Source organism: Cyprinus carpio, chromosome A9 (genome assembly GCF_018340385.1).
Source record: "Cyprinus carpio isolate SPL01 chromosome A9, ASM1834038v1, whole genome shotgun sequence".
Classification (NCBI taxonomy): Eukaryota; Metazoa; Chordata; class Actinopteri; order Cypriniformes; family Cyprinidae; genus Cyprinus; species Cyprinus carpio.
Genome location: NC_056580.1, coordinates 3,561,267 through 3,586,563, shown reverse-complemented (window position 1 = coordinate 3,586,563; position 25,297 = coordinate 3,561,267). Strand labels below are relative to the sequence as shown.

Here is a 25,297-nt window from a genome sequence, read left to right as displayed (position 1 = left end):
ATTTGTCAGTACTAGTTATATACTTTCTCTATCTCTCTTTGGTCTCGATCTTCATCAATTCCCTGTCAGTTCAGATTGGTCATTTTTACCACGTGTCATAGTGTGAACCTGTGTGTGTGTGTGTGTGTGTGTGTGTTGTGTGGATTTATTTTAGCTGAGATTGGTGATTTTGAGGAAACTCGGTGTAGACAGCATCTTCTGCCTTAACACCACTACATCCCCTGACAGATGGCCCTGAATGGACACAATAATGGAGTTCCACCATAAACAGCCACGTGAGTCTAGGCCCAAACAAAACATGAAGGCTTGCTGACTGGCGCACGTTCAGTAGATTGCCAACACCATTTAATCTATTGTGCTTTTAATCTGGAAGTCATTTTTAATATGATTTGTATACTGTTTGTCCACCTCCCAGTGACCATTAAGTGACGGATGTTCAGAGGACATTTAGAAGATGTTGTTGTGACAGTAAAAATAATTTACAGGAATCAGGTAGAGCAGTATAGCAAAACACCTGTCCGTGTGTTAATTTTGTGTTTTGTGTGTGTTTAAGTGGACAGGTCCTCCTGCAGAGTCAGATTACCGGTTTGCTGGAGGTGGCGAGCAGGTTGGAGATGTACGGTATCCGACTCCATCCTGCTAAAGACAGAGAAGGAACCAAACTTCAGTCTGGCTGTAGCACACCGGCGGCGGCGTCCTCCGTGTTTCAGGTACATTAAATCACACACTCTCTCTCTCACACACACTTACAGTAAGGCATACACGAACCACAGCATGACACAAGTTGTGTTTTATTCAGGGACACAACAGGATCAACGACTTCAACTGGTCTAAAATACGCAAGTTGAGTTTCAAGAGAAGAGGGGCGTTCCTTGTCAAACTGAGAACGCAGACCCTATGAGTGTGATTTTTCATACAGTGTGAATGCGTCATTATATTAAGCTCTCAGTTATCATGTTGAATTGTAGACATGGTTGTCTCTGTCTGTCTCGTCCTGTAGCAGAAATGTTTAATCAAGATACTCTGGAGTTTCTGATGGCGAGGCGGTTGACTGACGCTGTAAAAGTGTTTTGGAAGAATCTGGTGTGGAGTATCACGCCTTCTTCAGGCTCTTTGGAGGAGCCCAGATGACCCAAAACCTAAACCGGTGCTGTTCAGCAGGGGCTCATCCTTCAGGTTCAGGGTGCTAAACCCTGATTAAATGCTTTTTGGTAACATGTGAATTTTGTCTGTAGGTTGAGTGTGAACCCTTGTGAAAAGAAGTGCACTTAAACTGTAATGAATGTGCACTTGTAGTTTACGTCAAATCGTTAAAACTGTACTTGCAGGTAATGTTATATTAACTTAAATAAAAAGGCCACTTAAGTGTAGAGAACAATCAGTATGTTTCAATAGTCTTTTTACATGCGTTAAAGGGATACTCCACCCCAAACATATAAATTTTTGTCACTAATCACGTTACCCCCATGTCGCTCCGATCCCGTAAAAACTCTGTTTCGTCTTCGGAACACCATTTAAGATATCTTTTGGATGAAAACAGAGGCTTGTGACCTGTCCCCTAGACTGCCAAGTAAAATACATAGTCATTGTCCAGCCAAAAGTATGTAAGATTTCATGAGAATATTCCATCTAATCAATAGTCTGAACAGAATGACTTTTTGTACGTGAATAAAAACAAAAAATAATGACTTTATTCAAAGTTTGTCTCCCTCTGTGTCACTCCACATCAGGAGACAAATGTTGTTGAATAAAGTTCGTATTATTTTTGTTTCTTTTATTCAAGGGGCGTACAAAAAAGTATTCTCGTATGACAATAAAGGTTGCACCCATAACGTTACGGTTTGAACCACTGATGGGCAGATGGACTATTCTGACGATGCTTTTCATACTTTCCGGGACCTTGACACTGTTCTTTACTTGGCAGTCTACGTTGAGACAGTCTCAAACCTCCAGGTTTTTCATTCAAAATATCTTAAATTGTGTTCCGAAAAGTTGGACGAAGCTTTTATGGGTTTGGAAAGACATGGGGGTAACCGTGAATTAATAAAAACAAAAATCATTTTGGGGTGTGGAGTATCCCTTTAAAATTTAGAAGGTACACTTATTTTGAAGCACATGTAAAGTACTTAATAATTTTAACTGGAGTGTATTCTTTTTGCTCTTGTCACATGTTTGGGAATCCAGTTTGGACTAATTACCCCTCTCTTCTCTGCAGGGGACGGACACAGAAGCAGGTGATAGATTATGTGAAGGAAAATGAGTTTAAAAAACTGCCCTTTAATAGGTGAGCCTGACCTGTTGATTTTAATGAATGGAAAGTCAAGAGTTGGCCACTGCTATTCCTTTAATGTTTAATTAGTAGAAACCTGTAAGGCTGTGTGGTTTTCATTGTTTTGAGTGTTTGCTGTTTTCTCTTTCAGGAAACATAGTAGGGTGCAGTATAACAGCAGCCTGTCACCTCTGCGTCACCAAGTGCCAAATCAAGTTAGTGTCTTCACATATGAATGTTTTTCAAGCCACTTTTAAGCCCAAGCGAGATGTAAAGCTCACTACAAAGCATTTGCTGCATGATATTATGTTGCACAGAAAATATTTCCGAAATGGATGGATAGATGAAGATAAATATTAAAGGTGCATTTCAGTCGTTTAGTGCTAAGGTGGTTTGTTGCAAATTAGCTCGTAAAGGGAATATTTATGATTAATTATAACTGGTTATAATTATTTATGAATATTTAGATCTGATCTTAGAATTAACTGTGGCAGAATCAATATTACAATTATTATATTCGTCCACCGACAGTATAATCAGTTGTCAATTCTAGGAAAGATTATTTTTCCTGGCCAAGAAAGAATAACTTTCCTACTTCATACAGTACTAAAGCGTTAACCTAGCATGTAGCAAGATATCAAACATTCAATGACTTCGAATTGTGAGCAGCACACAGAGACAATTAATTGTTTATATAAGGGATTTAATAAATGAAACTATAGCTAACATATAACTAAACTAAGCAAAGCACATATATGTATACATACAGAATGAAGTAAAAGTAAAGAAGAGAGAGGGCAGAGCAAAAGAATTGCAGTATTTCACATCAATTAACCACAACCTAATGAGAATCATCAAAGAATCAAAAACCACCTTAAAAGAGGCTCAGACTTAAACACGCATCTAAATAGTTTGTAAACGGTTTACTTGCATTGGCTTTGTTGCTGAACAAGATCCTGATGTGGTAGACATATGAGGTTCTTGATGAGTTCTTTTAGAAGTAAGCTGGAGATTTTCCTCTAGTTCTTCTGAAGATAGGAAAGGTCCACAGCAGTTCGACAAAGTTATTTTGAAGATAAAAACTGCTGGAAAATCAACTCAAGAGGAGAGTTTTTGAGGAGTCTTGGATAGTGATTTCATCTCGAAAAGCAAGGGTTTTTCCTGAGCCCAGATTATCCGAAGATAATTACTTTTAATATTTTTCTATCCACACCCACCTTTTGGGTGGAATGCCCAATCAGAAGCATGGAATTTTGAGCAGGAGAAACTTTCGTTGTCTCTGTTTTTATTGCCCATTTGCATGTTTATTGCTGGTCTGGAGGATTGGTGCAGTTTTACCCAAACTATGGTACACATAGTATGTTGTATTTGACGATAACATAGTGTACATAATTGTTTGAGGAATAAAGAGCAGATCATTTTTTGATACCAACAACAGACATCGAAAAGATCTTTATAGCAGAGATACTCTCATATACTTGAATATAATCATTTTGAGAGTCTAAGGCCCTTTCACACTGCGATTCCGGAAAATACACGGGTAATGTGTCCTGGCAATTGTTTCCCCAGGTCACTAGATTTTGCACTTTCACACTGCCAGTGATTACCCAGAATATTTGCTTGCGTTCACACACAACCCGTAAAGGTCCCATAAAGACACGTGACATCAGGATGTTACGTGTAATGTATGAGTCGAAAATACTGTAAAGACACGTGACATCAGGATGTTACGTGTAATGAAGGAGTCGAAAAGTGTCAGCACGGAAAGTGAGGAACTAACTGATCTTTCCTTCAAGACCTCCGTACATCTTCGGAACACAGTTTAAGATATTTTAGATTTAGTCCGAGAGCTTTCAGTCCCTCCATTGAGAATGTATGTACGGTATACTGTCCACGTCCAGAAAGGTAATAAAAACATCTTCAAAGTAGTCCATGTGACATCAGAGGGTCCGTTAGAATTTTTTTTGAAGCTTCGAAAATACATTTTGGTCCAAAAATAGCAAAAACTACGACTTTATTCAGCGTTGTCTTCTCTTCCGTGTCTGTTATGAGCGCGTTCACAACACTGCAGTGTAGTGATATCCGGTTCGCGAACGAATCACTCGATGTAACCGGATCTTCTTGAACCAGTTCACCAAATCGAACTGAATCGTTTGAAATGGTGTCGCGTCTCCAATAAGCATTAATCCACAAATGACTTAAGCTGTTAACTTTTTTAACGTGGCTGACACTCCCTCTGAATCAAAATAAACCAATATCCCGGAGTAATCCATTTACTCAAACAGTACACTGACTGAACTGCTGTGAAGAGAGAACTGAAGATGAACACCGAGCTGAACCAGATAACGAACGAAAGATTGACTCGTTCTCGAGTCAAGAACCGTTTCTGTGGTGTCGGACGCGTCCGATTCGAGAAACCGAGGAGCTGATGATACTGCGCTGCATGCGTGATTCAGCGTGAAGCAGACGGACCACCCCAGCGCGTCTGAACTGAACTGGTTCTTTTGGTGATTGATTCTGAACTGATTCTGTGCTAATGTTATGAGCGCGGGTAAACTGAAGGCTTGAATCAAGGACAATCATCGCCAATGAAGTCATTACGTCGAGCGCAAAAGAACTGGTGAGCAGTTTTCTTCAACCGGTTTATTGAATCGAACTGTCCGAAAGAACCGGTTCGCGGAAAAGAACCGAACTTCCCTTCACTACTAGTGATCCGAAAACCAATGCAACCGGTTCTTGACTCGAGAACGGTCAATCTTTCGTTCGTTATCTGGCTCGGCTCGGTGTTCATCTTCAGTTCTCTCTTCACAGCAGTTTCAGTCAGTGTACTGTTTGAGGAAATGGGATTACTCCGGGATATTGGTTTATTTTGATTCAGAGGGAGTGTCAGCCACATTAAAAAAGTTAACAGCTTAAGTCATTTGTGGATTAATGCTTATTGTTGACGCGAACCGTTTCCAATGATTCAGTTCGATTTGGTGAACTGGTTCAAGAAGATCTGGTTACATCGAGTGAGTCGTTCGCGAACCGGAATCACTACACTGCAGTGTTGTGAACGCGCTCATAAACAGACACCGGAAGAGAAAAAAAATGCTGAATAAAGTCGTAGTTTTTGCTATTTTTGGACCAAAATGTATTTTCGATGCTTCAGAAAATTCTAACGGACCGTCTGATGTCACATGGACTACTTATTTGAAGATGTTTTTATTACGTTTTTCTGGACGTGGACCAGTATAAACCGTACATACATTCTCAATGGAGGGACTGAAAGCTCTCGGACTAAATCTAAAATATCTTAAACTGTGTGTTCCGAAGATGAACGGAGGTCTTACGGGTTTGGAACGACATGAGGGTGAGTCATTAATGACATAATTTTTAATATTTGGGTGAACTAACCCTTTAAGCTGCCGAACGATCTCAGCTTCATCACGGAAAGATGGTGAGGAACTAACTGATCTCTGCTTCATTACAGTTTGCACATATTTTTTTTCGTTGCGAACGTTGATGTACCTTCAAAACATCCGCTAAAAAGAGCGTTCACCACACAGAAGGCAACACAGAAGGTAGGCCCTTGGTGCCTGGCAGTGAGGGGCATTTGGTTATCTTGGAATATGTTTGAAGTCGGATGGGGAGAGCAGATTGTTGTTCTTTTGAGTATTTTAGATATTGTGGGTGTAAATTTTTGATTAAGCACCCATATAACCGTAGACTATGGTGCCCAGATTCTGTAATTTTATGCAATGGTCACAAATCTAAAGGAATCTCGAAGACATAAAGCCCAAACGATCATACATGATCCTAAGCAGATGCTACAGTGTATACTTAGGAAATAAATTTTTGTGACGTTATTGTGAAAAGTCTGAATGTGAATGGCTGTCAACTCAAACATAATGAAGACTGTACTGTAATAACTTTTTCTAAGATGTGTCTATAGAGTTTTGCACTAGTAGGATAGTGTAGTTTAGAAATGTGAAAAGCAAAAGTTAGACAATGGAACAGAGCTGTTATTGTAATTTACCAGCAAAGACAACAGGAGAATTACCTGTAATGCTAGCTAATCAACTACTGAATGCACTTTTAAATTAGTATAATTGATCTTAAATAGTAAAAATAACAAAATAAAATAAAATGAATGACTGAACCAATGGACTGGGCCCTAGAGAAGCCTAGATATTGTTCAGCCCTCTTTGGCTGAAGGTCCTGGCATCCTGAAGCTTTGGATGCCGTAGTGGCAGTGATCCCACTGGGTCCAGTTTATAATCCAGCCCTGGCAACTGAATAGCAGAAAATTGACATGATGTAACTATCTGCAAACTACTATTCACATAGAGCAAATTCCCACCCTTAGCCAAGTGCTGTCATAACCAGAGGTTCATCCAAGTAGTTCCACCCTAAAAAAAGGACAATTTTAAAAAATGTATAGATCAAAAAAATACATTTAATTCAGGATCAAGCTTCACATCTCTGGAATGCTGGCCCCTAGACTTCCATTGTATTTGCACTGCTGTAAACGACAAGTCGATTACTTTCAGTGATTGGTAGCCCATTACTCAAGTAGAACCCAGAATACTCTGGAACCCATAATGTTTAGGTACTGATGAAGGGCTTCTCTCTTCCTCTCTCAGGCTGTCAAGCAGAGCTGGGAGGGTTCATTTTTAGTAAGCTCAGAAGATTCTCTGGTAGTAAGACCAGGTGGAAACTCCTCCCCATCAACTCAGCGCAACGGATCCAGCGACCAAACGTACACCATTCAGGAGGACAGCACCAGTCGGGCAGCTAAGCAGCCACCCGTTGATCGAGCAGGTCTGGCGTCCCATGCAGCTAAAGGCAGCAGCTCATCCATCCCGTACATTGACTGCAGTGATGCAGAGTTTAGCGAACAGGAAGTCAGAGGTCGGGTCAGCAGGTCACCCTCGCACACACACGCGATGGCAACAGCGACAGCGCTTATGGCACAGGGTTTGGTTCGCCCCGGCCACATCAGCAGGACAGATACTTTGGCAAGTTCAGGCAGAAAGAGTCTCCGCCTCTTTCTCCTGTAAGCCAAGCTGAAAGCCCCATCCACAGCTATCCCAGCCCATCCTCTCCAAATCAAAGTGCTAACATTTTTGAGTCGTCATTTTTTGGAGGCAGGGTACGTGGGCCACTTCATAGCACACTATTGGAAGAGTTGGCTGCAAAAAGCTCCTTAAACCACCACACAGGCACCAGGAGCCTGACCTCTAGCCCGGCCCCCTCCTCAGTTCACAGGACCAGCTCACTAAGCTACGCCCAGTATAATGGACACACCAGGCGGAGCTTTAGTTCAAAAGCAGGACGGGAGGAAAGGGGGGGACTATTTAGTAGCTGCTCCCCAATTATGAATCGTTCAGCAAACAAGTCCCAGAACACTGTTAGCCAATTTGAAAGAAACATACGAGTCTCGAATCAGCCACACTCTCCCGTTCTCTCCCGTGCCGAGAGAATGGCCATGTTGGAGCGCCGAATGCTGGCCAATGGGCTCACGCCTCCCGGCAAGGCCAATCTCAAGCCAAGCTCCCCACACCGGCGCTTCGGGGCTGTGCAGATGATTGACGGCTCCACCAGTAGTGGAACAGACACTAGCGACTCAGAAGAGGCGGAGTCTACTGGCTCCTGCAGCCATTCGCTAGGGTTTGAAAACCAAGCCGCCCGTAGTTCATCCCGCCTCCCCAGAAACAATTACACGTTCGAAAGCTTGCAGCTAGATGAGCTTGACAATGAAGGAGGGTGTGTGAACCTCAGTGATGAGGAAGGGATGCAAGTGTTTAACTGTTAGCATGTTAGTGTGAAAACACCACTGTGGTGTGCTTCTCGGCAATGCCACACTGAGTGTTCTTTTCCTATAACCTGAGATGGCCTTAGCTGTGTGACAAGGCGGATATTCTTCCCTTTCTTGAGGCAAAACTCTGTATAGTTTTGCAGGAAGGGATTTTACCCATAGGGTGCTTTTGTGGTGCCAAGCTCTGCACAGTATGCTAAATACTGACAGTTCTGATGCTGCAATAATCTGGAATACTTCAGAGGGATGTTGTCACTCCCTGGAGTAACTTCAAGATCTCTGCGTTTGGAATAATGTGAGGAGCCATAGCAGTAGATGTGAACGTGATTTTGCCAAGTAAGACATGTTCCTGGTGTTGATCCTGGAGCAACTTTCCTGTTGACCAATCAGATGTTTGGGTTAGGGTTAGGTTTAGTCTTAGAGTGGAAGACTGGTGTTTCCAACAGCACTGTCAACTCATCATTTCACTCTTGTTTTTAAAAGTTGTTAAGGGTGAGGCTGTAATATGAATGAGTCTGAGGTAGAACACTTTTTGGGGCCTTCATGTCTCTCTGCATCAACCATTACTTTTAGACTTTTTAATAACTGTAGGAACTAGAACTTGGATCCTACTGTACAGTTGAAATCATTGTGGTACTTTTAGAACAAGGCTGGGCAACTCTGGCCCTCAAGGTCCACTGTCCTGCAAAGTCTTGCTCCAACCTTACCTGTAGCTGTCTAATAATCCTGAAGACCTCGATCACCTTGTTCAGGTGTGTTGGATTAGGTTTGGATCTAAACTCTGCAGGTAAGTGGATCTCAGGGGCTAAAGTTGTAAGTTTGTGTAGCTCTCAGTATGGTGTAGAGCACGTTTAGCCAGCCCTGTTCCTGGAGGACTACTTTCCTGCAGACTTCAGTTCCAACACTGCTCCAACACACCTGCCTGAAACTTTTAAGTAATCCTGAACACCTTGTTTAGAAAGTATATTTGATTGGGAATGGTAGCTCTCCAGTAGCAGAGTTGGCTTCCCCTGGTATAGAACGTCATCTTCATTAATATTCTCAATCGTCACTTTGCCAGTTTGCCATTTGTACATTTGTGCTGGCGCTTACAGCTGCTTCTTCATAGAATCATTTAAAGAACAGTGTGATTTTTGAAGTTTCACTCACCCTGAGCTTTGGCAAAAGATCTTCGTATCATGGTCTTCGTTGTGTGGCTCATTTTACCTTCTGGCTGAGCCTCGGAAATATATCTGTTTACTATGAGAAATTAGCAGATTCAGAGACTGGACATTTTTAATGGTATCTATCTTATAAAATCCTGCATGATTTTTTACTTAGGTAGATTTGAATGTAACCATTTTGAATATAAGGGGTTTTTGTCCTAATGTGTCAGAATTGTGATGAATGTACTTGTCAGTAAGAGATTTCAGATTATGAAATGAAAATCTTGTCATTGTATACTCATCTTCATGTCACAAAAGGAAAGATTTAGAAGAATGTTTGCACTGCATTTTTAGAAAACAACAGAAGTGTACAGTTTATTGGTCTCAATGGGCCATATGGAATTGGAATGACATGAGGGTGAGTAGGTTATGGTAGAACTTTCATTTTTGAGTGAACTGTCTCTTTAAGCTGTACGCTGGTTCAGTCTACAGAGAGAAAGTGTCACAACATTTGTGTCTGCGTCTCACTGTGTTTCACTCTCTCTCCCTCGCTGAGCACCTTTACCTTACTTTGCACATGGGTTTACCTGTTATCCTTCAGCAGGGATTGGAAAGGGTGTTTTTGATAATTTAAAGGGGTCATATGATGCTACTTCAAATTTTCCTTTCTCTTTGGAGTATTACAAGCTCTTGGTGAATAAAGAAGATCTGTGAAGTTGCAAAGACTAAAGTCTCAAATCCAAAGAGATATTCTTTAAAAAACTTGAGACTTGTCCACGCCCCCCTGAAACGGCTCATTCTAACACGCCCCCACTTATCTACGTCAGTATGTGGGAAGATTTGCATAACGCCGCACAGATGTTCACGCAAAGAAAGAATGCGTACCTTTTATTCTCGTTGTAGTATTGTTGTTGCAGCCGCCGCCATGTCGTATAGATGCTGTGTGTTTCACTGTGAAAGCAAAACTACTTTGTTTGGCCTTCCAAAAGAGGACGATATCCGCTTCGTCATGCCTGGGGCTGATCCGTGCTGGACGCTGAGGAAATACATCAACTTTGCGCTGTGGATCGCAGAATGGGCTTTCACCGTGGACGAAGCGGCATCCAGCCCGGGGTTTTCACATGTGGTTGCTGCAAGACCAAGGTACGCTCCTTCGTAGAATCCGCCTGCCGCCATGTTTTCAAGCCGCCCGCCTCTGCTCACTCAAGCCGGCCACGGCTCACTCTAGGCCTCCGGCCTCTGCTTACTCAAGGCCGGTGTGTGACGTTGTTTTGTTGAGAAAGCGAAACTACTTTGGTTTTTGCCTTCCAAAAGAAAATTAGAAATCATGTTTATATCATGTTTATAATGGGTTTTATGTTTTTGTCTCATTGCTCAAGCCGGACAAGGCATCACAGTATGTTAAGAGGCATAACATTTCCGTCTCAGCCTTGAGGCATTCGGCCAATCACAACGCACAGGATAGCTGGTCAATCACAGCACATCTTGCTTTTCAGAGAGATGAGCCTTGTGAAAATCGACGCATTTCGATTCATAGAGGAGAAACAATAATGTACAGTACAGGAAAATAATGTTTTTTTTAACCTTAAACTGCATACAAATATTTCATTACACTAAATACATAAAATAATACTCTTTTTAGCAGCATCATATGACCCCTTTAACAAAAATTGCATACTTGTTGTCAATGAAAATGTGATAATGCCATCTAGCACATGAGTTTCTAATCCCTGCCTGATTTCTCACTCAGCTTTGATGTCACTACACTCTTGGCTGATATTCACTATTGTTTTATACCTTTTCTTTTCTGGCTGTTTTTTTTTTTTTTTTTTTTTTTCTGAAACCACTTGAGCTTGTCATCCTTGTCATTTATGATCAATAAATGCTTGTTATGTTTTCTGCTGGCATTTAAAATGGAATGAATGAATCTTTGTAACTAATGGTGTTTTTAAATGCTGGGCTGCATGCTCTCCCTTCATATGGCTATTCTGTTCTATTTCAAGGAAATCTGAAAGGCAGAGAGTTCTGGGAAATCTATTTTCACACATGAAAATTTGAATATCCTTATGAATGTCTGTGACATGACTGATCTTCTTTTGTTTGTTCACACAATGATCAAATTATACACAAGGACTGTTTATAAATCGGCTTGATGGCCTGAAAAAACAAAAAGTCACCTGCTGTTCATTTGTGTGAATGACATGTTGATATTCTTTCTCACACCTTGGCTCAATACTACTGGAATACTATTCTGAACATAGTCGTTCCCTCTCTTCCTCTGTCTCTCTCATTCAGCACTGTTCAAGCTTAATCTCTCTTCGGATGTTTCCCTGCCTGCTTCTTCTCAATGACTTTTGGTTCTGCTGCTCTTTATGAACCACATAGACTTTTTAACACTGTATTTTGTGCACTAGTGTCAATAAAGTTACAGTTGGTCTTTGAAGACTCAGAAATTGTTTTTTAAAGCTTATAATGCTCATATTTTTCATAATCCAACCCTTCCTCTTCCCTTTCACTCCAACACCCCCTCCCCGCTATCTATGGCTGCACAGTGCATGTCCCACTATCTGTCAACACATGTATGTATATAAAGTGCGACATACATGCATTAGTTCACATTATATGCCTGTATGGTGTAGTGTGAATTGTTTATATTGTTTGTATACGCTGTATGGTTTACATGGAGAAGTTTGTGCTGTAAATACACTACCATTTACAAGTTTGGACACGTTCCTTATTGCAGTTTTCCACATTTTCGGAACACAATTTAAGATATTTTGGATGAAAACCGGGAGGCTTGTGACTGTCCCATAGACTGCCAAGTAAGTTACACTGTCAAGGTCCAGAAAAGTATGAAAGACATCATCAGAATACTCCATCTGCCATCAGTGATTCAACCGTAACGTTATGAAGCGACGAGAATACTTTTTGTAAGCGAAGAAAACAAAAATAACGACTTTATTCAACAATTCCTTTATCAACAGTCTACTCTGTGTATCTTCATATCACCGTATGCTGCGTATGCTCTTCTGTATCAGCCGCACCACAAGGATGTGCTGTTTGTACGTGTATTTAGCTTTGATTTGAAAGAAAATAGCGCATTCTTGTGGCGCGGCTGAGTGTAACTTACTTGGCAGGCTATGGGACAGTCACAAGCCTCCTGGTTTTCATCCAAAATATCTTAAATTGTTTTCTGAAGACAAACTAAGCATTTACGGGTTTGGAACGACATGGGGGTAAGTGATTAATGACAAAATTTTCATTTTGGGGTGGAGTATCCCTTTAAAGAGAGTAAACGTTCATGACTTTGCTTCTTAACACATTTAAGTGCACTTTTAAAAAGTACAAAATGTCAAATTAAATTAAATGAAAAGTATTACTTTAATGTATTACTTTAAAGTTTACATTTTAAATCACTGTTTTAATAATCTTTTGTTGTGGTTTAATGAAGTTATTTTGATGTGTTGACTAATAAAGCACAAGTAAAGTACTTAATTATATTTTTAACTGTATTGATGATATTACATTTAAAGTGAATATATTTTAAATGTACCAAGCTGCAACTTCATCATTACAAATGTGGTTATTTGTAAATATTATATTTTAATATAATATTTTAGTATATACTTGAAATGCTTATCAGTACATTCAAATTAACCATATTTCAAAGACAAGGCTGAATTTCATCTAATTGCATTTAATATAAATTTAAACTATGTACATTTTCATTTAATCTAAATATTTCTGAAAACCTTACAGTCAGTTCGCACTTAAGTATATTATTTCCATAATGAGTACTCGTTTTAAAAGTATGCTGAAGTGAACTTCTGTTTCACAGAGGGGCCCAACTTGTCTATTTGAAACTTTTAGTTTAAGGGCTTTAAGGTCATGAAAAACATGTTCACGGCTTTGAATGGTAGTGTATACAGTATGTCATTAAGGTTTCACTCACACCTGCTTCATTTATCATGACTGCACTACTCAAAGGAAACACAAGAGGCAGATTTGGGCAAGTACTGAGAAAAACCTCCTGTAGGAGCAGGGATTTGTGGGAAGTGCACTATACTATAGGAACAATGAACATAGACATGTATATTTAGCATTTATCAATTATTTAATTTACCCATTTAGACTCAAGAACTGTTACTGCTTATATCCCGTACCAAAAGTACAATGGCAATACCATGGTACAGCAACTTTGATAAATATCATGGTATTGTACAGTATGATAACTATATCCCTGCCTTATGATATTCACATGCTACTCACATGGTTAATATTCAAGAGAAACAAGGCAGTACCATGGTATTGTTTTAGTACTTTTTTGTTATTGATGCATATTTGCATGCTAAAATAAGTGAAAGTGAAGTCTAAATGCACACATCACATATCAAAATGATAAATATAATAGGACTCTGCCTTAGGTCTGTGCTAATGATCTTCATCTGTGTCTGTCTCTCATTCTCAGAGGTGACGTGTGCTTTAGTAACATTAGTTAACGGTCATGCTGATGACTGTAGAGCAGCGACGCCGTCTCCTCTCATCTCCCCCATGCTGAATGACACTGGTGCCAAACGCACTGATGATGAGGAGGACAACAGGAGGAAGGTGAGAAGAACGGGTGTGTTTGCTAGCAAGAGAAAACTGTGTTTATGTGACTGGCTGCACAGTCAATAGTTCAGAATTGTCACATGTTACCATAGCAGCACAAACTGTTTTCAGCGTTTCAGAAGGCGGGGCATAGAGTAGAAACAATAATTTACAGTATGTGGAAAATACAGCATAAACACATATCATTACACCAAATACACAAAATAATGCTCTTTTTAGCAGCATGACCCCTTTAAAAATCCATTAGCCTACATCACATTTAAATGTGTCAGTGTGGCTTTATTGTGTTTATATGCATAATAAACCATCTCTATCACTCAGCTGTAGTATAATTGATGTCAGTTTTCATGAAGTGCTATATTGTACTGATTACTTGTGCTGAGTTGTGTGTGTTTTTTTGCAGAACTGTCGCACTGATAAAGCATACTGCATAGCTAAAGAGCTGCTGAACACTGAGAGGACATACCTAAAGGACCTGGAGCTGATCACAGTGGTAAATGATGGACAGACTCTTCATCAGATCTCCACACACACAGACATGCATTCCTGTGCAGCCACAGTGGGCGGGTTTATAGAGCTCATGTTTCCTTCCACAAAACACATAGTGCAGTCATCACAGGCTGTGGATCAGGTTATGTTTACAGGCCTGAGTTTAATGCAGCAGCATATCAGTGCAGGGTTTCTGCTTACTTTATCAGCTGCATGCACAAACATGAACACACACTCTGTCCAGTGACTGAGTAAATATTCTGTCACCTCAAGCTGAATTTTCAGCATCATTACTCCAGTCTTCAGTGTCACACGATCCTTCAGAAATCATTCTAATATGCAAAATTTGCTGCTCAAGAAACATTTCTGATTATTATGAGTGTTGAAAACAGTTGTGCTGCTTCATATGTTTACAAAAACCCTGATACATCTTAGATTAATCGCAACATTTATTTGAAATGGAAAACTTTCATTATAACTGTCAATAATAAATGTCATTACTGTCACTTTTGATCAATATAATGCATCCTAGATGAATAAAATTAGTATTTTCTTAAAAATTTTTGAAGTGTAGTATGTCCTCATATTACATCATGGTTTACAATCAATAAACTACACATTTATTAAAGATTTCATTTATAATATGTACTTTCCTAATAAGAATAGCTACTTAATACACATAGGAACCACATATAAGCAGGTACAGGTGTTGTAATATGATTGATGTGTGTGTGTGTGTGTGTGTGTGTGTGTGTGTGTGGTGTGTGTGTGTGTGTGTGTGTGTGTGTGTGTGTGTGTGTGTGTCAGTTGTTTCAGAAAGTGTTGGATAAAGAGGATTGTGTTCCTGAGGCTCTGAAGACACTGTTGACTTCCACCTATGAGCCGCTACATTCCCACCACACACACTTCCTCCAGGAGCTCGAGGAGAGACTATCACTGTGGTGAGTAATGCACACACACACAAACTCAATCAGGTTTCAGGCTACACTGAGTCGACACTGAGCTGAGTTTGAGTGATGGTTTCTGGCTTTAGGTCACTATGATCTCTACCCTTCAGCAGTGGCATTGACAGCTCTCAGTGATCATCATCATTAGGATCATTTGAGCGTTTGAGAGACTGGAGCTTGCGTGTTAGTATTCACGTTCACATGAGGTGTGTTGTGTAGATAGTTTTGTTGTTATTCTTTTGTTGTGTGCTGTAAAGTAACGGTGAGTTGTGTTTGTTTTTGTTTATAAACTCAGCAGGACAGAGGACTTTGAGTACTGGAGCTGAGAAACACTGCTTCAGTAACTAATGTAATTATGCAAATTACGCAGCTCTACTCAGAAAACATCATTAGTCTGGAGTCGATTCCCCAACATTGTTCAGTAACTAATGATTTAAGTGTGTGCAAGACGTTTAAGGGTTAGTTCGTCCAAAAATAGTAATTCTGTGATCATTTACTCACCACCATCACGTCATTCCAACCCTGACTTTCTTTCTTCTGGAGAGCTCAAAACAAGATATTCTGAATGCATTTGCAATGTGTTTTAGGGAAGGCCAATGCAATATGCAGGTTAAAGGAGAAATCCAGCGATTAGGAGACCTGCTGCTGAAGAGTGTACAGGAGCTGAAGGTGATTCTGTGTGTGTGTGTGTGGTAGATGGATGTTATCAGTCATGTTATTGACAGTACTGTGTGTTTGTGATTCTCCAGGCTCTCTCAGCACAGCTGGAGATGAGCTCAGAGTGTGTGTTTGCTCTGGAGAGGGCATGTGTCGCGTCCTGCAGGCTGGAGTGTGTGTGCCGTGAGTTTGAGCTGCAGAAGGTGTGTTACATTCCTCTGAACGTCTTTCTGCTGAGTCCTCTCCATCGCCTGCTACACTACAGACAGATACTAGACAGGCTCTGCAAACACTACCCGCCGACACACACCGACTACAGCGACTGCAAAGGTGGGAGTGTGTGTGTGTGTGGAAGGGTGACTGTGAGCAGGTTTTTGATCTAGCTGAAATTTTGGAGAAAACAGTGATGAAAAATGTTCCCTGAAGACAGCTAAATCTGAAAACAACTTACTTTTTCAGGATGTCCTCAACAGAAAAGTGCTTCATAAGCATTACATAAGTATTTATTTTAAAACAATTTAGTGCTTATTTAGAGGAACTGAAGAACCAGAAAACCTGCTGCAAAGTTTGTGAATCCTTCAAACTTTTCTGTATTTCTTTATAAATTTGACATTTGTTGAGGTGACATAAAATAATAATAATAATAAATAAAATAAAGAGAATTCAGTTAAAGAAATAACACAAAGACATGGTATATTTTCAGTAATTTATTAAGTGTGTTTTTGTAAAAACTGACCAAAATGAAATAAAAACATAAAAATAAATATGAATAAATAATACACTAGTATGTTAACTAGCACTAGTCTCCATATTATATTATATTATATTATATTATATTATATTATTTTGTTATATTATTTATATTATATTATATTATATTATATTATATTATATTATATTATATTATATTGGGGTCAGTCAGATTTTTTAAATGTTTTTAAATGATGTCTCTTGTGCTCACCTGCTAAGATGTTTTACTCTCACTTTTGAGTTATTTAGTGTGTCTTTTAAACTATTAATTAAAAAAAAATATTAATCGTACTGACCATAACCCTTTGAACAGTAATGTGTATGCGTGTGTGTTCTAGCTGCATTGGACGATGTGTGTAAATTGGAGGCTGCTCTTCGTCCTGGTCTGGAAGAGATTGAGAACTATCAGAAACTCCTGGAGCTTCAGAAGGATTTGATTGGAGTTGAGCATCTGGCCGTGGCTGGACGTCAGCTCATCAGACTGGGCTGCCTCAGCAAACTCTCTGGGAAAGGCCTTCAACAGCGCATGTTCTTCCTGGTGAGATTTCAGCACACACATCTATGCTTCATATGATAGAGGGACCTATTGTTCTTAAAGGGATAGCTCACTCAAAAATAAAACATCTGTCATCATCTACTCACGCAGAAAGAGTTTCTTTTCTGTTGAGCACAAAATATGATATTTTGAAGATGTTGGAAGCCAAACAGTTGCTGGTACCTATTGACTTCAATAGTATTTTCTTTTCTATAATATGGAAGTCAATGGCTACCAGCAACTGTTTGGCTACCAACCTTCTTCAAAATAACTTCTGTTGCGGAATGCTGTTCTAAACTGACCCTAGGCCTATTTTTACAAATGAAATGAACCAATTTCTGATGAACTCTTCTTTCTCTTTTTTATGTGGAGCCAGTTTAGCTGATCACAGTGGTAAAATGATGGACAGACTCTTCATCAGATCTCCACACACACACCACATGCATTCCTGTGCAGCCACAGTGGGCGGGTTTATAGAGCTCATGTTTCCTTCACAAAAAAAAAAAAAACACATAGTGCAGTCATCACAGGCTGTGGATCAGGTTTTATGTTTACAGGCCTGGAGTTTAATGCCAGCAGCATATCAGTGCAGGGGTTTCTGCTTACTTTATCAGCTGCATGCACAAACATGACACAACACTCTGTCCAGGTGACTGAGTAAATATTCTGTCACCTCAAGCTGAATTTTCAGCATCATTACTCCAGTCTTCAGTGTCACACGATCCTTCAGGAATCATTCTAATATGCAAATTTGCTGCTCAAGAAACATTTCTGATTATTATGAGTGTTGAAAACAGTTGTGCTGCTTCATATGTTTACAAAAACCCTGATACATCTTAGATTAATCGCAACATTTATTTGAAATGGAAAAAACTTTCATTATAACTGTCTTTATAAATGTCATTACTGTCACTTTTTTGATCCAATTATAATGCATCCTAGATGAATAAAAATTTGTATTTTCTTAAATTTTTTTGAAGTGTAGTATGTCCTCATATTACATCATGGTTTACAATCAATAAACTACACATTTATTAAAGATTTCATTTATAATATGTACTTTCCTAATAAGAATAGCTACTCAATACACATAGGAACCACATATAAGCAGGTACAGGTGTTGTAATATGATTGATGTCTGTGTGTGTGTGTGTGTGTGTGTGTGTGTGTGTGTGTGTGTGTGTGTGTGTGTGTGTGTGTGTGTGTGTGTGTGTGTGTCAGTTGTTTCAGAAAGTGTTGGATAAAGAGGATTGTGTTCCTGAGGCTCTGAAGACACTGTTGACTTCCACCCTATGAGCCGCTACATTCCCACCACACACACTTCCTCCAGGAGCTCGAGGAGAGACTATCACTGTGGTGAGTAATGCACACACACACAAACTCAATCAGGTTTCAGGCTACAGTCTCGACACTGAGCTGAGTTTGAGTGATGGTTTCTGGCTTTAGGTCACTATGATCTCTACCCTTCAGCAGTGGCATTGACAGCTCTCAGTGATCATCATCATTAGGATCATTTGAGCGTTTGAGAGACTGGAGCTTGCGTGTTAGTATTCACGTTCACATGAGTGTGTCAACAAACTAGTTATCAAGCTCTTCATGAGTGCTAGACAGTCACAGACCGATGAGTTTGATCATGTTTAGAACTAAACTCAGCAGGACAGAGGACTTTGAGTACTGGAGCTGAGAAACACTGCTTCAGTAACTAATGTAATTATGCAAATTACGCAGCTCTACTCAGAAAAACATCATTAGTCTGGAGCCGATTCCCCAACATTGTTCAGTAACTAATGATTTAAGTGTGTGCAAGACGTTTTAAGGGTTAGTTCGTCCAAAATTAGTAATTCTGTGATTCATTTACTCACCACCATCACGTCATTCCAACCCTGATTTCTTTCTTCTGGAGAGCTCAAAACAAGAATATTCTGAATGCATTTGCAATGTGTTTTAGGGAAGGCCAATGCAATATGCAGGTTAAAGGAGAAATCCAGCGATTAGGAGACCTGCTGCTGAAGAGTGTACAGGAGCTGAAGGTGATTCTGTGTTGTGTGGTGTGGTAGATGGATGTTATCAGTCATGTTATTGACAGTACTGTGTGTTTGTGATTCTCCAGGCTCTCTCAGCACAGCTGGAGATGAGCTCAGAGTGTGTGTTTGCTCTGGAGAGGGCATGTGTCGCGTCCCGCAGGCTGGAGTGTGTGTGTTTACGTGAGTTTGAACTGCAGAAGGTGTGTTACATTCCTCTGAACGTCTTTCTGCTGAGCCCTCTCCATCGCCTGCTACCCTACAGACAGATACTAGACAGGCTCTGCAAAACACCTACCCACCGACACACACCGACTACAGCGACTGCAAAGGTGGAGTGGTGTGTGTGGTGGAAGGGTGACTTGTGAGCAGGTTTTTGATCTAGCTGCTGAAATTTTGGAGGGAAAACCAGTGATGAAAAAAATGTTCCCTGAAGACAGCTAAATCTGAAAACAACTTACTTTTTCAGGATGTTTCCTCAACAGAAAAGTGCTTCATAAGCATTACATAAGTATGTATTTTAAAACAGCCAGAAGGTGCACTTTAGTGCTTATTTAGAGGAACTGAAGATCCAGAAAACCTGCTACAAAGTTTGTGAACCCTTCAAACTTTTCTTTATTTCTTTTATAAATTTGACATTTGTTGAGGTCACATAAAATAATAATAATAATAAAATAATAAATAAAATAAAGAGAATTCAGTTAAAGAAATAACACTAAAGACATGGTGTATTTTCAGTAATTTATTAAGGTGTTTTTGTAAAAAACTGACCAAAATGAATAAAAACATAAAAATAAATATGAATAAAAAATACACTAGTATGTTAACTAACACTAGTCTCCATATATTATATTATATTATATTATATTATTTATTATATTGATATTATATTATATTATATTATATTAATTATATTATATTTTATTATATTATATTATATTCATTGGGGTCAGTCAGATTTTTTAAATGTTTTTAAATGATGTCTCTCTCTTGTGCTCACCTGCTAAGATGTTTTACTCTCACTTTGAGTTATTTAGTGTGTCTTTTAAACTATTAATTAAAAAAAAAATATAATCGTACTGACCATAAACCTTTGAACAGTAATGTGTATGCGTGTGTGTTTCTAGCTGAATTGGACGCTGTGTGTAAATTGGAGGCTGCTCTTCGTCCTGGTCTGGAAGGATTGAGAACGTATCAGAAAAACTCCTGGAGCTTCAGAAGGATTTGATTGGAGTTGAGCATCTGGCCGTGGCTGGACAGTCAGCTCATCAGACTGGGCTGCCTCAGCAAACTCTCTGGGAAAGGCCTTCAACAGCGCATGTTCTTCCTGGTGAGATTTCAGCACACACATCTATGCTTCATATGATAGAGGGACCTATTGTTCTTTAAAGGGATAGCTCAATCAAAAAATAAAACATCTGTCATCATCTACTCACGCAGAAAGAGTTTCTTTTTCTGTTGAGCACACAAATATGATATTTTTGAAGAAGTTGGTAGCCAAACAGTTGCTGGTACCTATGACTTCAGTAGTATTTTCTTTTCTATACTATGGAATGGTCAATGGCTACCAGCAACTGTTTGGCTACCAACCTTCTTCAAAATAACTGCTGTTGCGGAATGCTGTTCTAAACTGACCCAAGGCCTATTTTTACAAATGAAATGAACCAATTTCTGATGAACTCTTCTTTCTCTTTTTATGTGGAGCCAGTTTAATGGTGTTCTGCTGTACAGCACCCGAGGGATGACATCAACCAATCAGTTTACAGTGCACAGACAACTTCCTCTACACGGCATGACAGTATGAAAACTCAGCAACCTTTGTGCAGATGATAATGATTTGGCATGAGAATCCATCCATTCACTATGTGTGTATGTGTTCAGATCCGGGAGAGTGAGGACGAGTGGGGCGTCCCGCACTCCTTCACACTGATGGTACAGCAGCAGTCACTGGTGGTCGCCGCACGGTAATGTTGAGCAGTCATTTGCAATGTCTGTGTGTCAACAGCATGTACAGTAATAGAAAACATGTCGACGGATGTTGTAGTTTTTTTATATATTATATCTTATCTTTTGTGACTGTTTTTTAGAAGCAGAATTTTTTTTGTTGGTAGGAGTAGTGCTTTTTTTTTGGTTGTTGTAAGAGTGTTAGAGGTCCATATATGATGGGTCTCCCGTCTCTTGTAGTTCAGAGTCAGAAATGGAGAAATGGATGGAGGATTTAAAGATGGCGGTGGACATGGCCGAAGAGTCTAATGGACCGACTGCTGACCTGCTGACTGCTAGCAAGGGTGTCAGTAAGTGAATCAGATCACACCTTTTTTGTATCTGTTACAAAATATAAATGCCTTAGAATTAGAATCATTAGAATTAAAACCCTATTTGCTTTGTAATACATCTTCCTGGTTTTATCAAAATGTAATATTTTGCTCCATCTCTGAAATTACTTTCCATTTTTGGCAACTTTTCATGATCCAACTAATTTTCAGAGAAAAATTAAGTCCTGCCCTGTTTCATGAATATATATTAAAAATATATATATATATATATTTTGAAAGAAGTTTCTTCTGCTCATCAAGCCTGCATTTATTTGATCAAAAATACAGAAAAAAATATATAATATTGTGAAATATTATTACAACTTAAAATAATTGGTTTTAAATGTATTATACTTTAAATTTATCATTTATTTCTGTGATGCAAAGCTGAATTTTTTAGGATCATTATCACATGATCCTTTAGAAATCATTCTAATATGATGATTCATTATCAAAGTTGGAAACAGTTCTGCTGCTTAAATATTTTTTCAGAACGTGATACTTTTTTAGGATACTTGATGAATAAAAAGTAAAAAAAAAAAAAAAAAAAAAAAAAAAAGAAGCAGCTATGTTTTTAAAATATAAATATTTTGTAATAACAATATACACTACTGGTCAGTAATTTTTAGTAATTTTTTTTCTTTCTTTTTTTAAATAAAATCAATACTTTTATTCAGCAAGGATGTGTTAAATTGATATTAAAAAAGTGATAGTAAAGAAAATATATTATTAGAATATATATTATTAATTTTTTATATTTTATTTTTGAATAAATGCAGTTCTTTTTTAACCTTTTATTCATCAAATATATTAGCCAGCAGAACTGTTTTCCAACACTCATAATAAATCAGAATATTAGAATGATTTCTAAATGATCATGTGATAGACTGGATGTTACATGTGACACTGAAGGCTGGGGGTAATGATGCTGAAAAATTCAGCTTTGCATCACAGGAATAAATTATTGTTTTTCAAAAGTATATTCAAATAGAAAACTTATTATTTTAAGCTGTAATAATATATCACAATATTACATTACATTTTTTTTCTGTATTTTTGATCAAATAAATGCAGGCTTGATGAGCAGAAGAAACTTCTTTCAAAATTATTAATAGTAGTGTTTTTTAAATTTTTTTCTGTACTGTATACTACTGTTGTCAATCGCGATTAATCACATCCAAAATAAACATTTTTGTTTACGTAATATATATGTGTGTACTGTGTATATTATTATATATATATATATATATATATATATATAAATACACACACATGCCTTTATATATTTATAACAAATTTGTTATGTTTATATATTAATTGTTTTATAAATAATATAAACTATTTGAATATAAATATATACATGCAAATACAGGTGAATTTTTTTTAAATATATAGGCTACTGTATTTGTGTGTATTTATATCTACATAATAAATATACACAGAACACACACATATATTATGTAAACAAAAACTTTTATTTTGGATGTGATTAATTGTTTGAAAACACTATATATATATACTCAAAGAAGTGCAATTTAGCATATTAAACAAGAGTACTTATGGCAATAATATACTTAAAAATTTTATTAAGTGAATGTAATTTTTAAGGACACTTAAATGCATGTTAACTATGAAAATGTTTTTGATTTATCTTACACTGAATGCAATTAGCTAAACTTTACTATTGCTTTTATGACCCACTTAAGTAGGAAACTTTCAATTTAATATGGAATAACACACTATTTATAATTATAATCAAGTACTTTACATGTGTCTTAGTATGTTAGTCAACACATCAAAATAAGTCTACTTCTTCAAAGCACGACCAAACTATTAAATAATGATTTAAAATGTACTTTAAAGTAGAACGTTTAATTTGAAATTGTTACAAGTCATGGAAATCTACTCTCTTTAAGTACTTCATTGGCCTTTTATTTCATTAATACTATAGTATCTGCAAGTACATTTTTTAAAAAATATACTTTTAAGATTTGAAGTAAACTACAAGTGCACATTCAGCTCAGTTAAATGCACTTCTTTTTCATGTCATACTGCCGTGGATCAGCTGTTTATTCAGGGACTATAATCAGCGCACAGAAGTCAGAATATGCTGTCACATGGTTCAGTAATGCAGTGATTGCTAACAGAACTTTAGGGAGCGTGTTCTAGCAAAATTATGTGTCTTAGGATACAGTTCATGTTTTTCCCAGAATCCTCAGGGGCGTCTGAAGTGGAGTCAGAGGACGATCATCGAGGTTCTCAAACATCTTTGCAATGCAACGGCAACGATTCAGCAAACACTCGTCACCGCGGCAACACTACAGCACACGTGTGCTGGCATCGCAACACCAGTGTCTCCAAGCTGGACTTCAGCATCGCCACAGAGGTGCCAGTCCTACATCTGCTCATCTAAAGGTGTGAATGCGAAAATGTGTAATACAGTTCGGTCACTGTGCCTGACAGAACCAGCTCTCAGGAAATCTGCTCCGAAAGTTTAAAAACAGTAACGGCTGGCAGAGACTCTGGGTGGTTTTCACCAATTTCACCCTGTTCTTCTACAAAACACATGAGGTAAAACGCACACACACACACACACTGTCACGTGTTTACTCTGTGAATGTGTCAGATGTGTGTGAAATACCTGGACTGGGCTCATTTCTCTGTTGACTGTTCTCTCTGTAAGGATGAGTATCCGCTGGCCAGTCTGCCGTTGTTGGGTTACTCAGTAACACACGCTGGCGAGTCAGAAAACATCCATAAAGATCACGTCTTCAAACTGCATTTCAAATCTCATATCTACTACTTCAGAACGGAGAGTGAATACTTTTTCGAAAGGTACAGCAAAATTCATTATTCCACCAAGAGATACAGTAAAGACTGAAAACTGATACTTTGGAAATACTCTCAAATACTCTATTTGTTACAGCCAAATTTATTTGTTTTTCTCAAAATATTGTTTAAATTAAATTTTATTTTATTTATTTTGTTTTTTTTTTTGTTTTTTTTTTTTTTTTATTAAGAGTGTTATTTGCTTTTAGACAATCTGGAAAAAAAATTGACCAATATAAAAATGCACTTTGTCTTTTGCAAGCTAAATGTGACCCTTAGTGTTATTGTATAGTAAGATTTTCAAGTCTGTGTAGATGGATGACGGTGATCAGAAGTGCTACAGCTTCTGCCAGCAGAACCCGCTATCTGAACCGGACAGAACCGGACTGAACCACAGAGAACCTGCCTTTTGAACCGGATCGAACCAGGCTGAACCCCTCGGAAACTGCCATCGGACCTGGACAGAAAAAAACAACCAACAAACTAACAGACCAATGCAGGCATACAGAGAGCAACCATCTCAGTATATGTGTGTGTGTGGTGTGTGTGTGTGTGTGTGTGTGTGTGTGTGTGTGTGTGTGTGTGTGTGTGTGTGTGTGTGTGTGTGTGTGTGTGTGTGCGCTTTTATGACAACGTCACTTTTTTGTGACTGATTTTTAATAGCAGTTCTACATAGTATGGCATTAAAGGGGAATGTCGTCTTTTCACTTCTGAGCTTTATACAGGACTCTTCAGGTCAAATATCAGCCTCAGGCAAGTTCCATTCGTATTATTAGTATTTTTGCTAAATTATTTGTGTGTAAGAAACAGAACGAATGGTGTAAGGTGCTTAGACTACATCAGTTACATAAAAGAAGTTTTATAATAAAGGTGAAAATCAAAGATTAAAACAGCTAATGATAAAAGATTTCACACACCTGGAGAAGTAG

General features: G+C 38.4%; 1 protein-coding gene and 1 long non-coding RNA gene across 2 annotated transcripts in view; both read left to right on the top strand.

Annotated features, from left to right (window-relative positions):
- Nucleotides 1-614: 614 nt before the first annotated feature.
- The window catches only part of LOC109085413 (FERM, ARHGEF and pleckstrin domain-containing protein 1-like), a 24,912-nt gene continuing 229 nt past the window's right edge, over nt 615-25,297 (top strand). The window contains exons 1-18 of the mRNA XM_042763069.1: nt 615-710; nt 1,109-1,182; nt 2,216-2,284; nt 2,421-2,484; nt 6,895-7,072; nt 13,683-13,822; nt 14,229-14,318; nt 15,122-15,255; nt 15,849-15,930; nt 16,011-16,248; nt 17,007-17,206; nt 20,933-21,022; nt 21,106-21,188; nt 21,409-21,518; nt 23,750-23,925; nt 24,003-24,110; nt 24,223-24,374; nt 24,683-25,297. The exon at nt 24,683-25,297 is cut by the window's right edge and continues 229 nt beyond it. Of these exons, the coding sequence (XP_042619003.1) occupies nt 615-710; nt 1,109-1,182; nt 2,216-2,284; nt 2,421-2,484; nt 6,895-7,072; nt 13,683-13,822; nt 14,229-14,318; nt 15,122-15,255; nt 15,849-15,930; nt 16,011-16,248; nt 17,007-17,206; nt 20,933-21,022; nt 21,106-21,188; nt 21,409-21,518; nt 23,750-23,925; nt 24,003-24,110; nt 24,223-24,374; nt 24,683-24,758 (2,160 nt within the window). The 3' untranslated portion in view covers nt 24,759-25,297. The remainder of the gene's footprint in view (nt 711-1,108; nt 1,183-2,215; nt 2,285-2,420; nt 2,485-6,894; nt 7,073-13,682; nt 13,823-14,228; nt 14,319-15,121; nt 15,256-15,848; nt 15,931-16,010; nt 16,249-17,006; nt 17,207-20,932; nt 21,023-21,105; nt 21,189-21,408; nt 21,519-23,749; nt 23,926-24,002; nt 24,111-24,222; nt 24,375-24,682) is intronic.
- Nucleotides 18,494-19,437, top strand: LOC122146062. Its single transcript, XR_006160738.1, has 3 exons — nt 18,494-18,559; nt 19,152-19,233; nt 19,314-19,437. It is a non-coding gene; the product is annotated as an uncharacterized LOC122146062 (long non-coding RNA).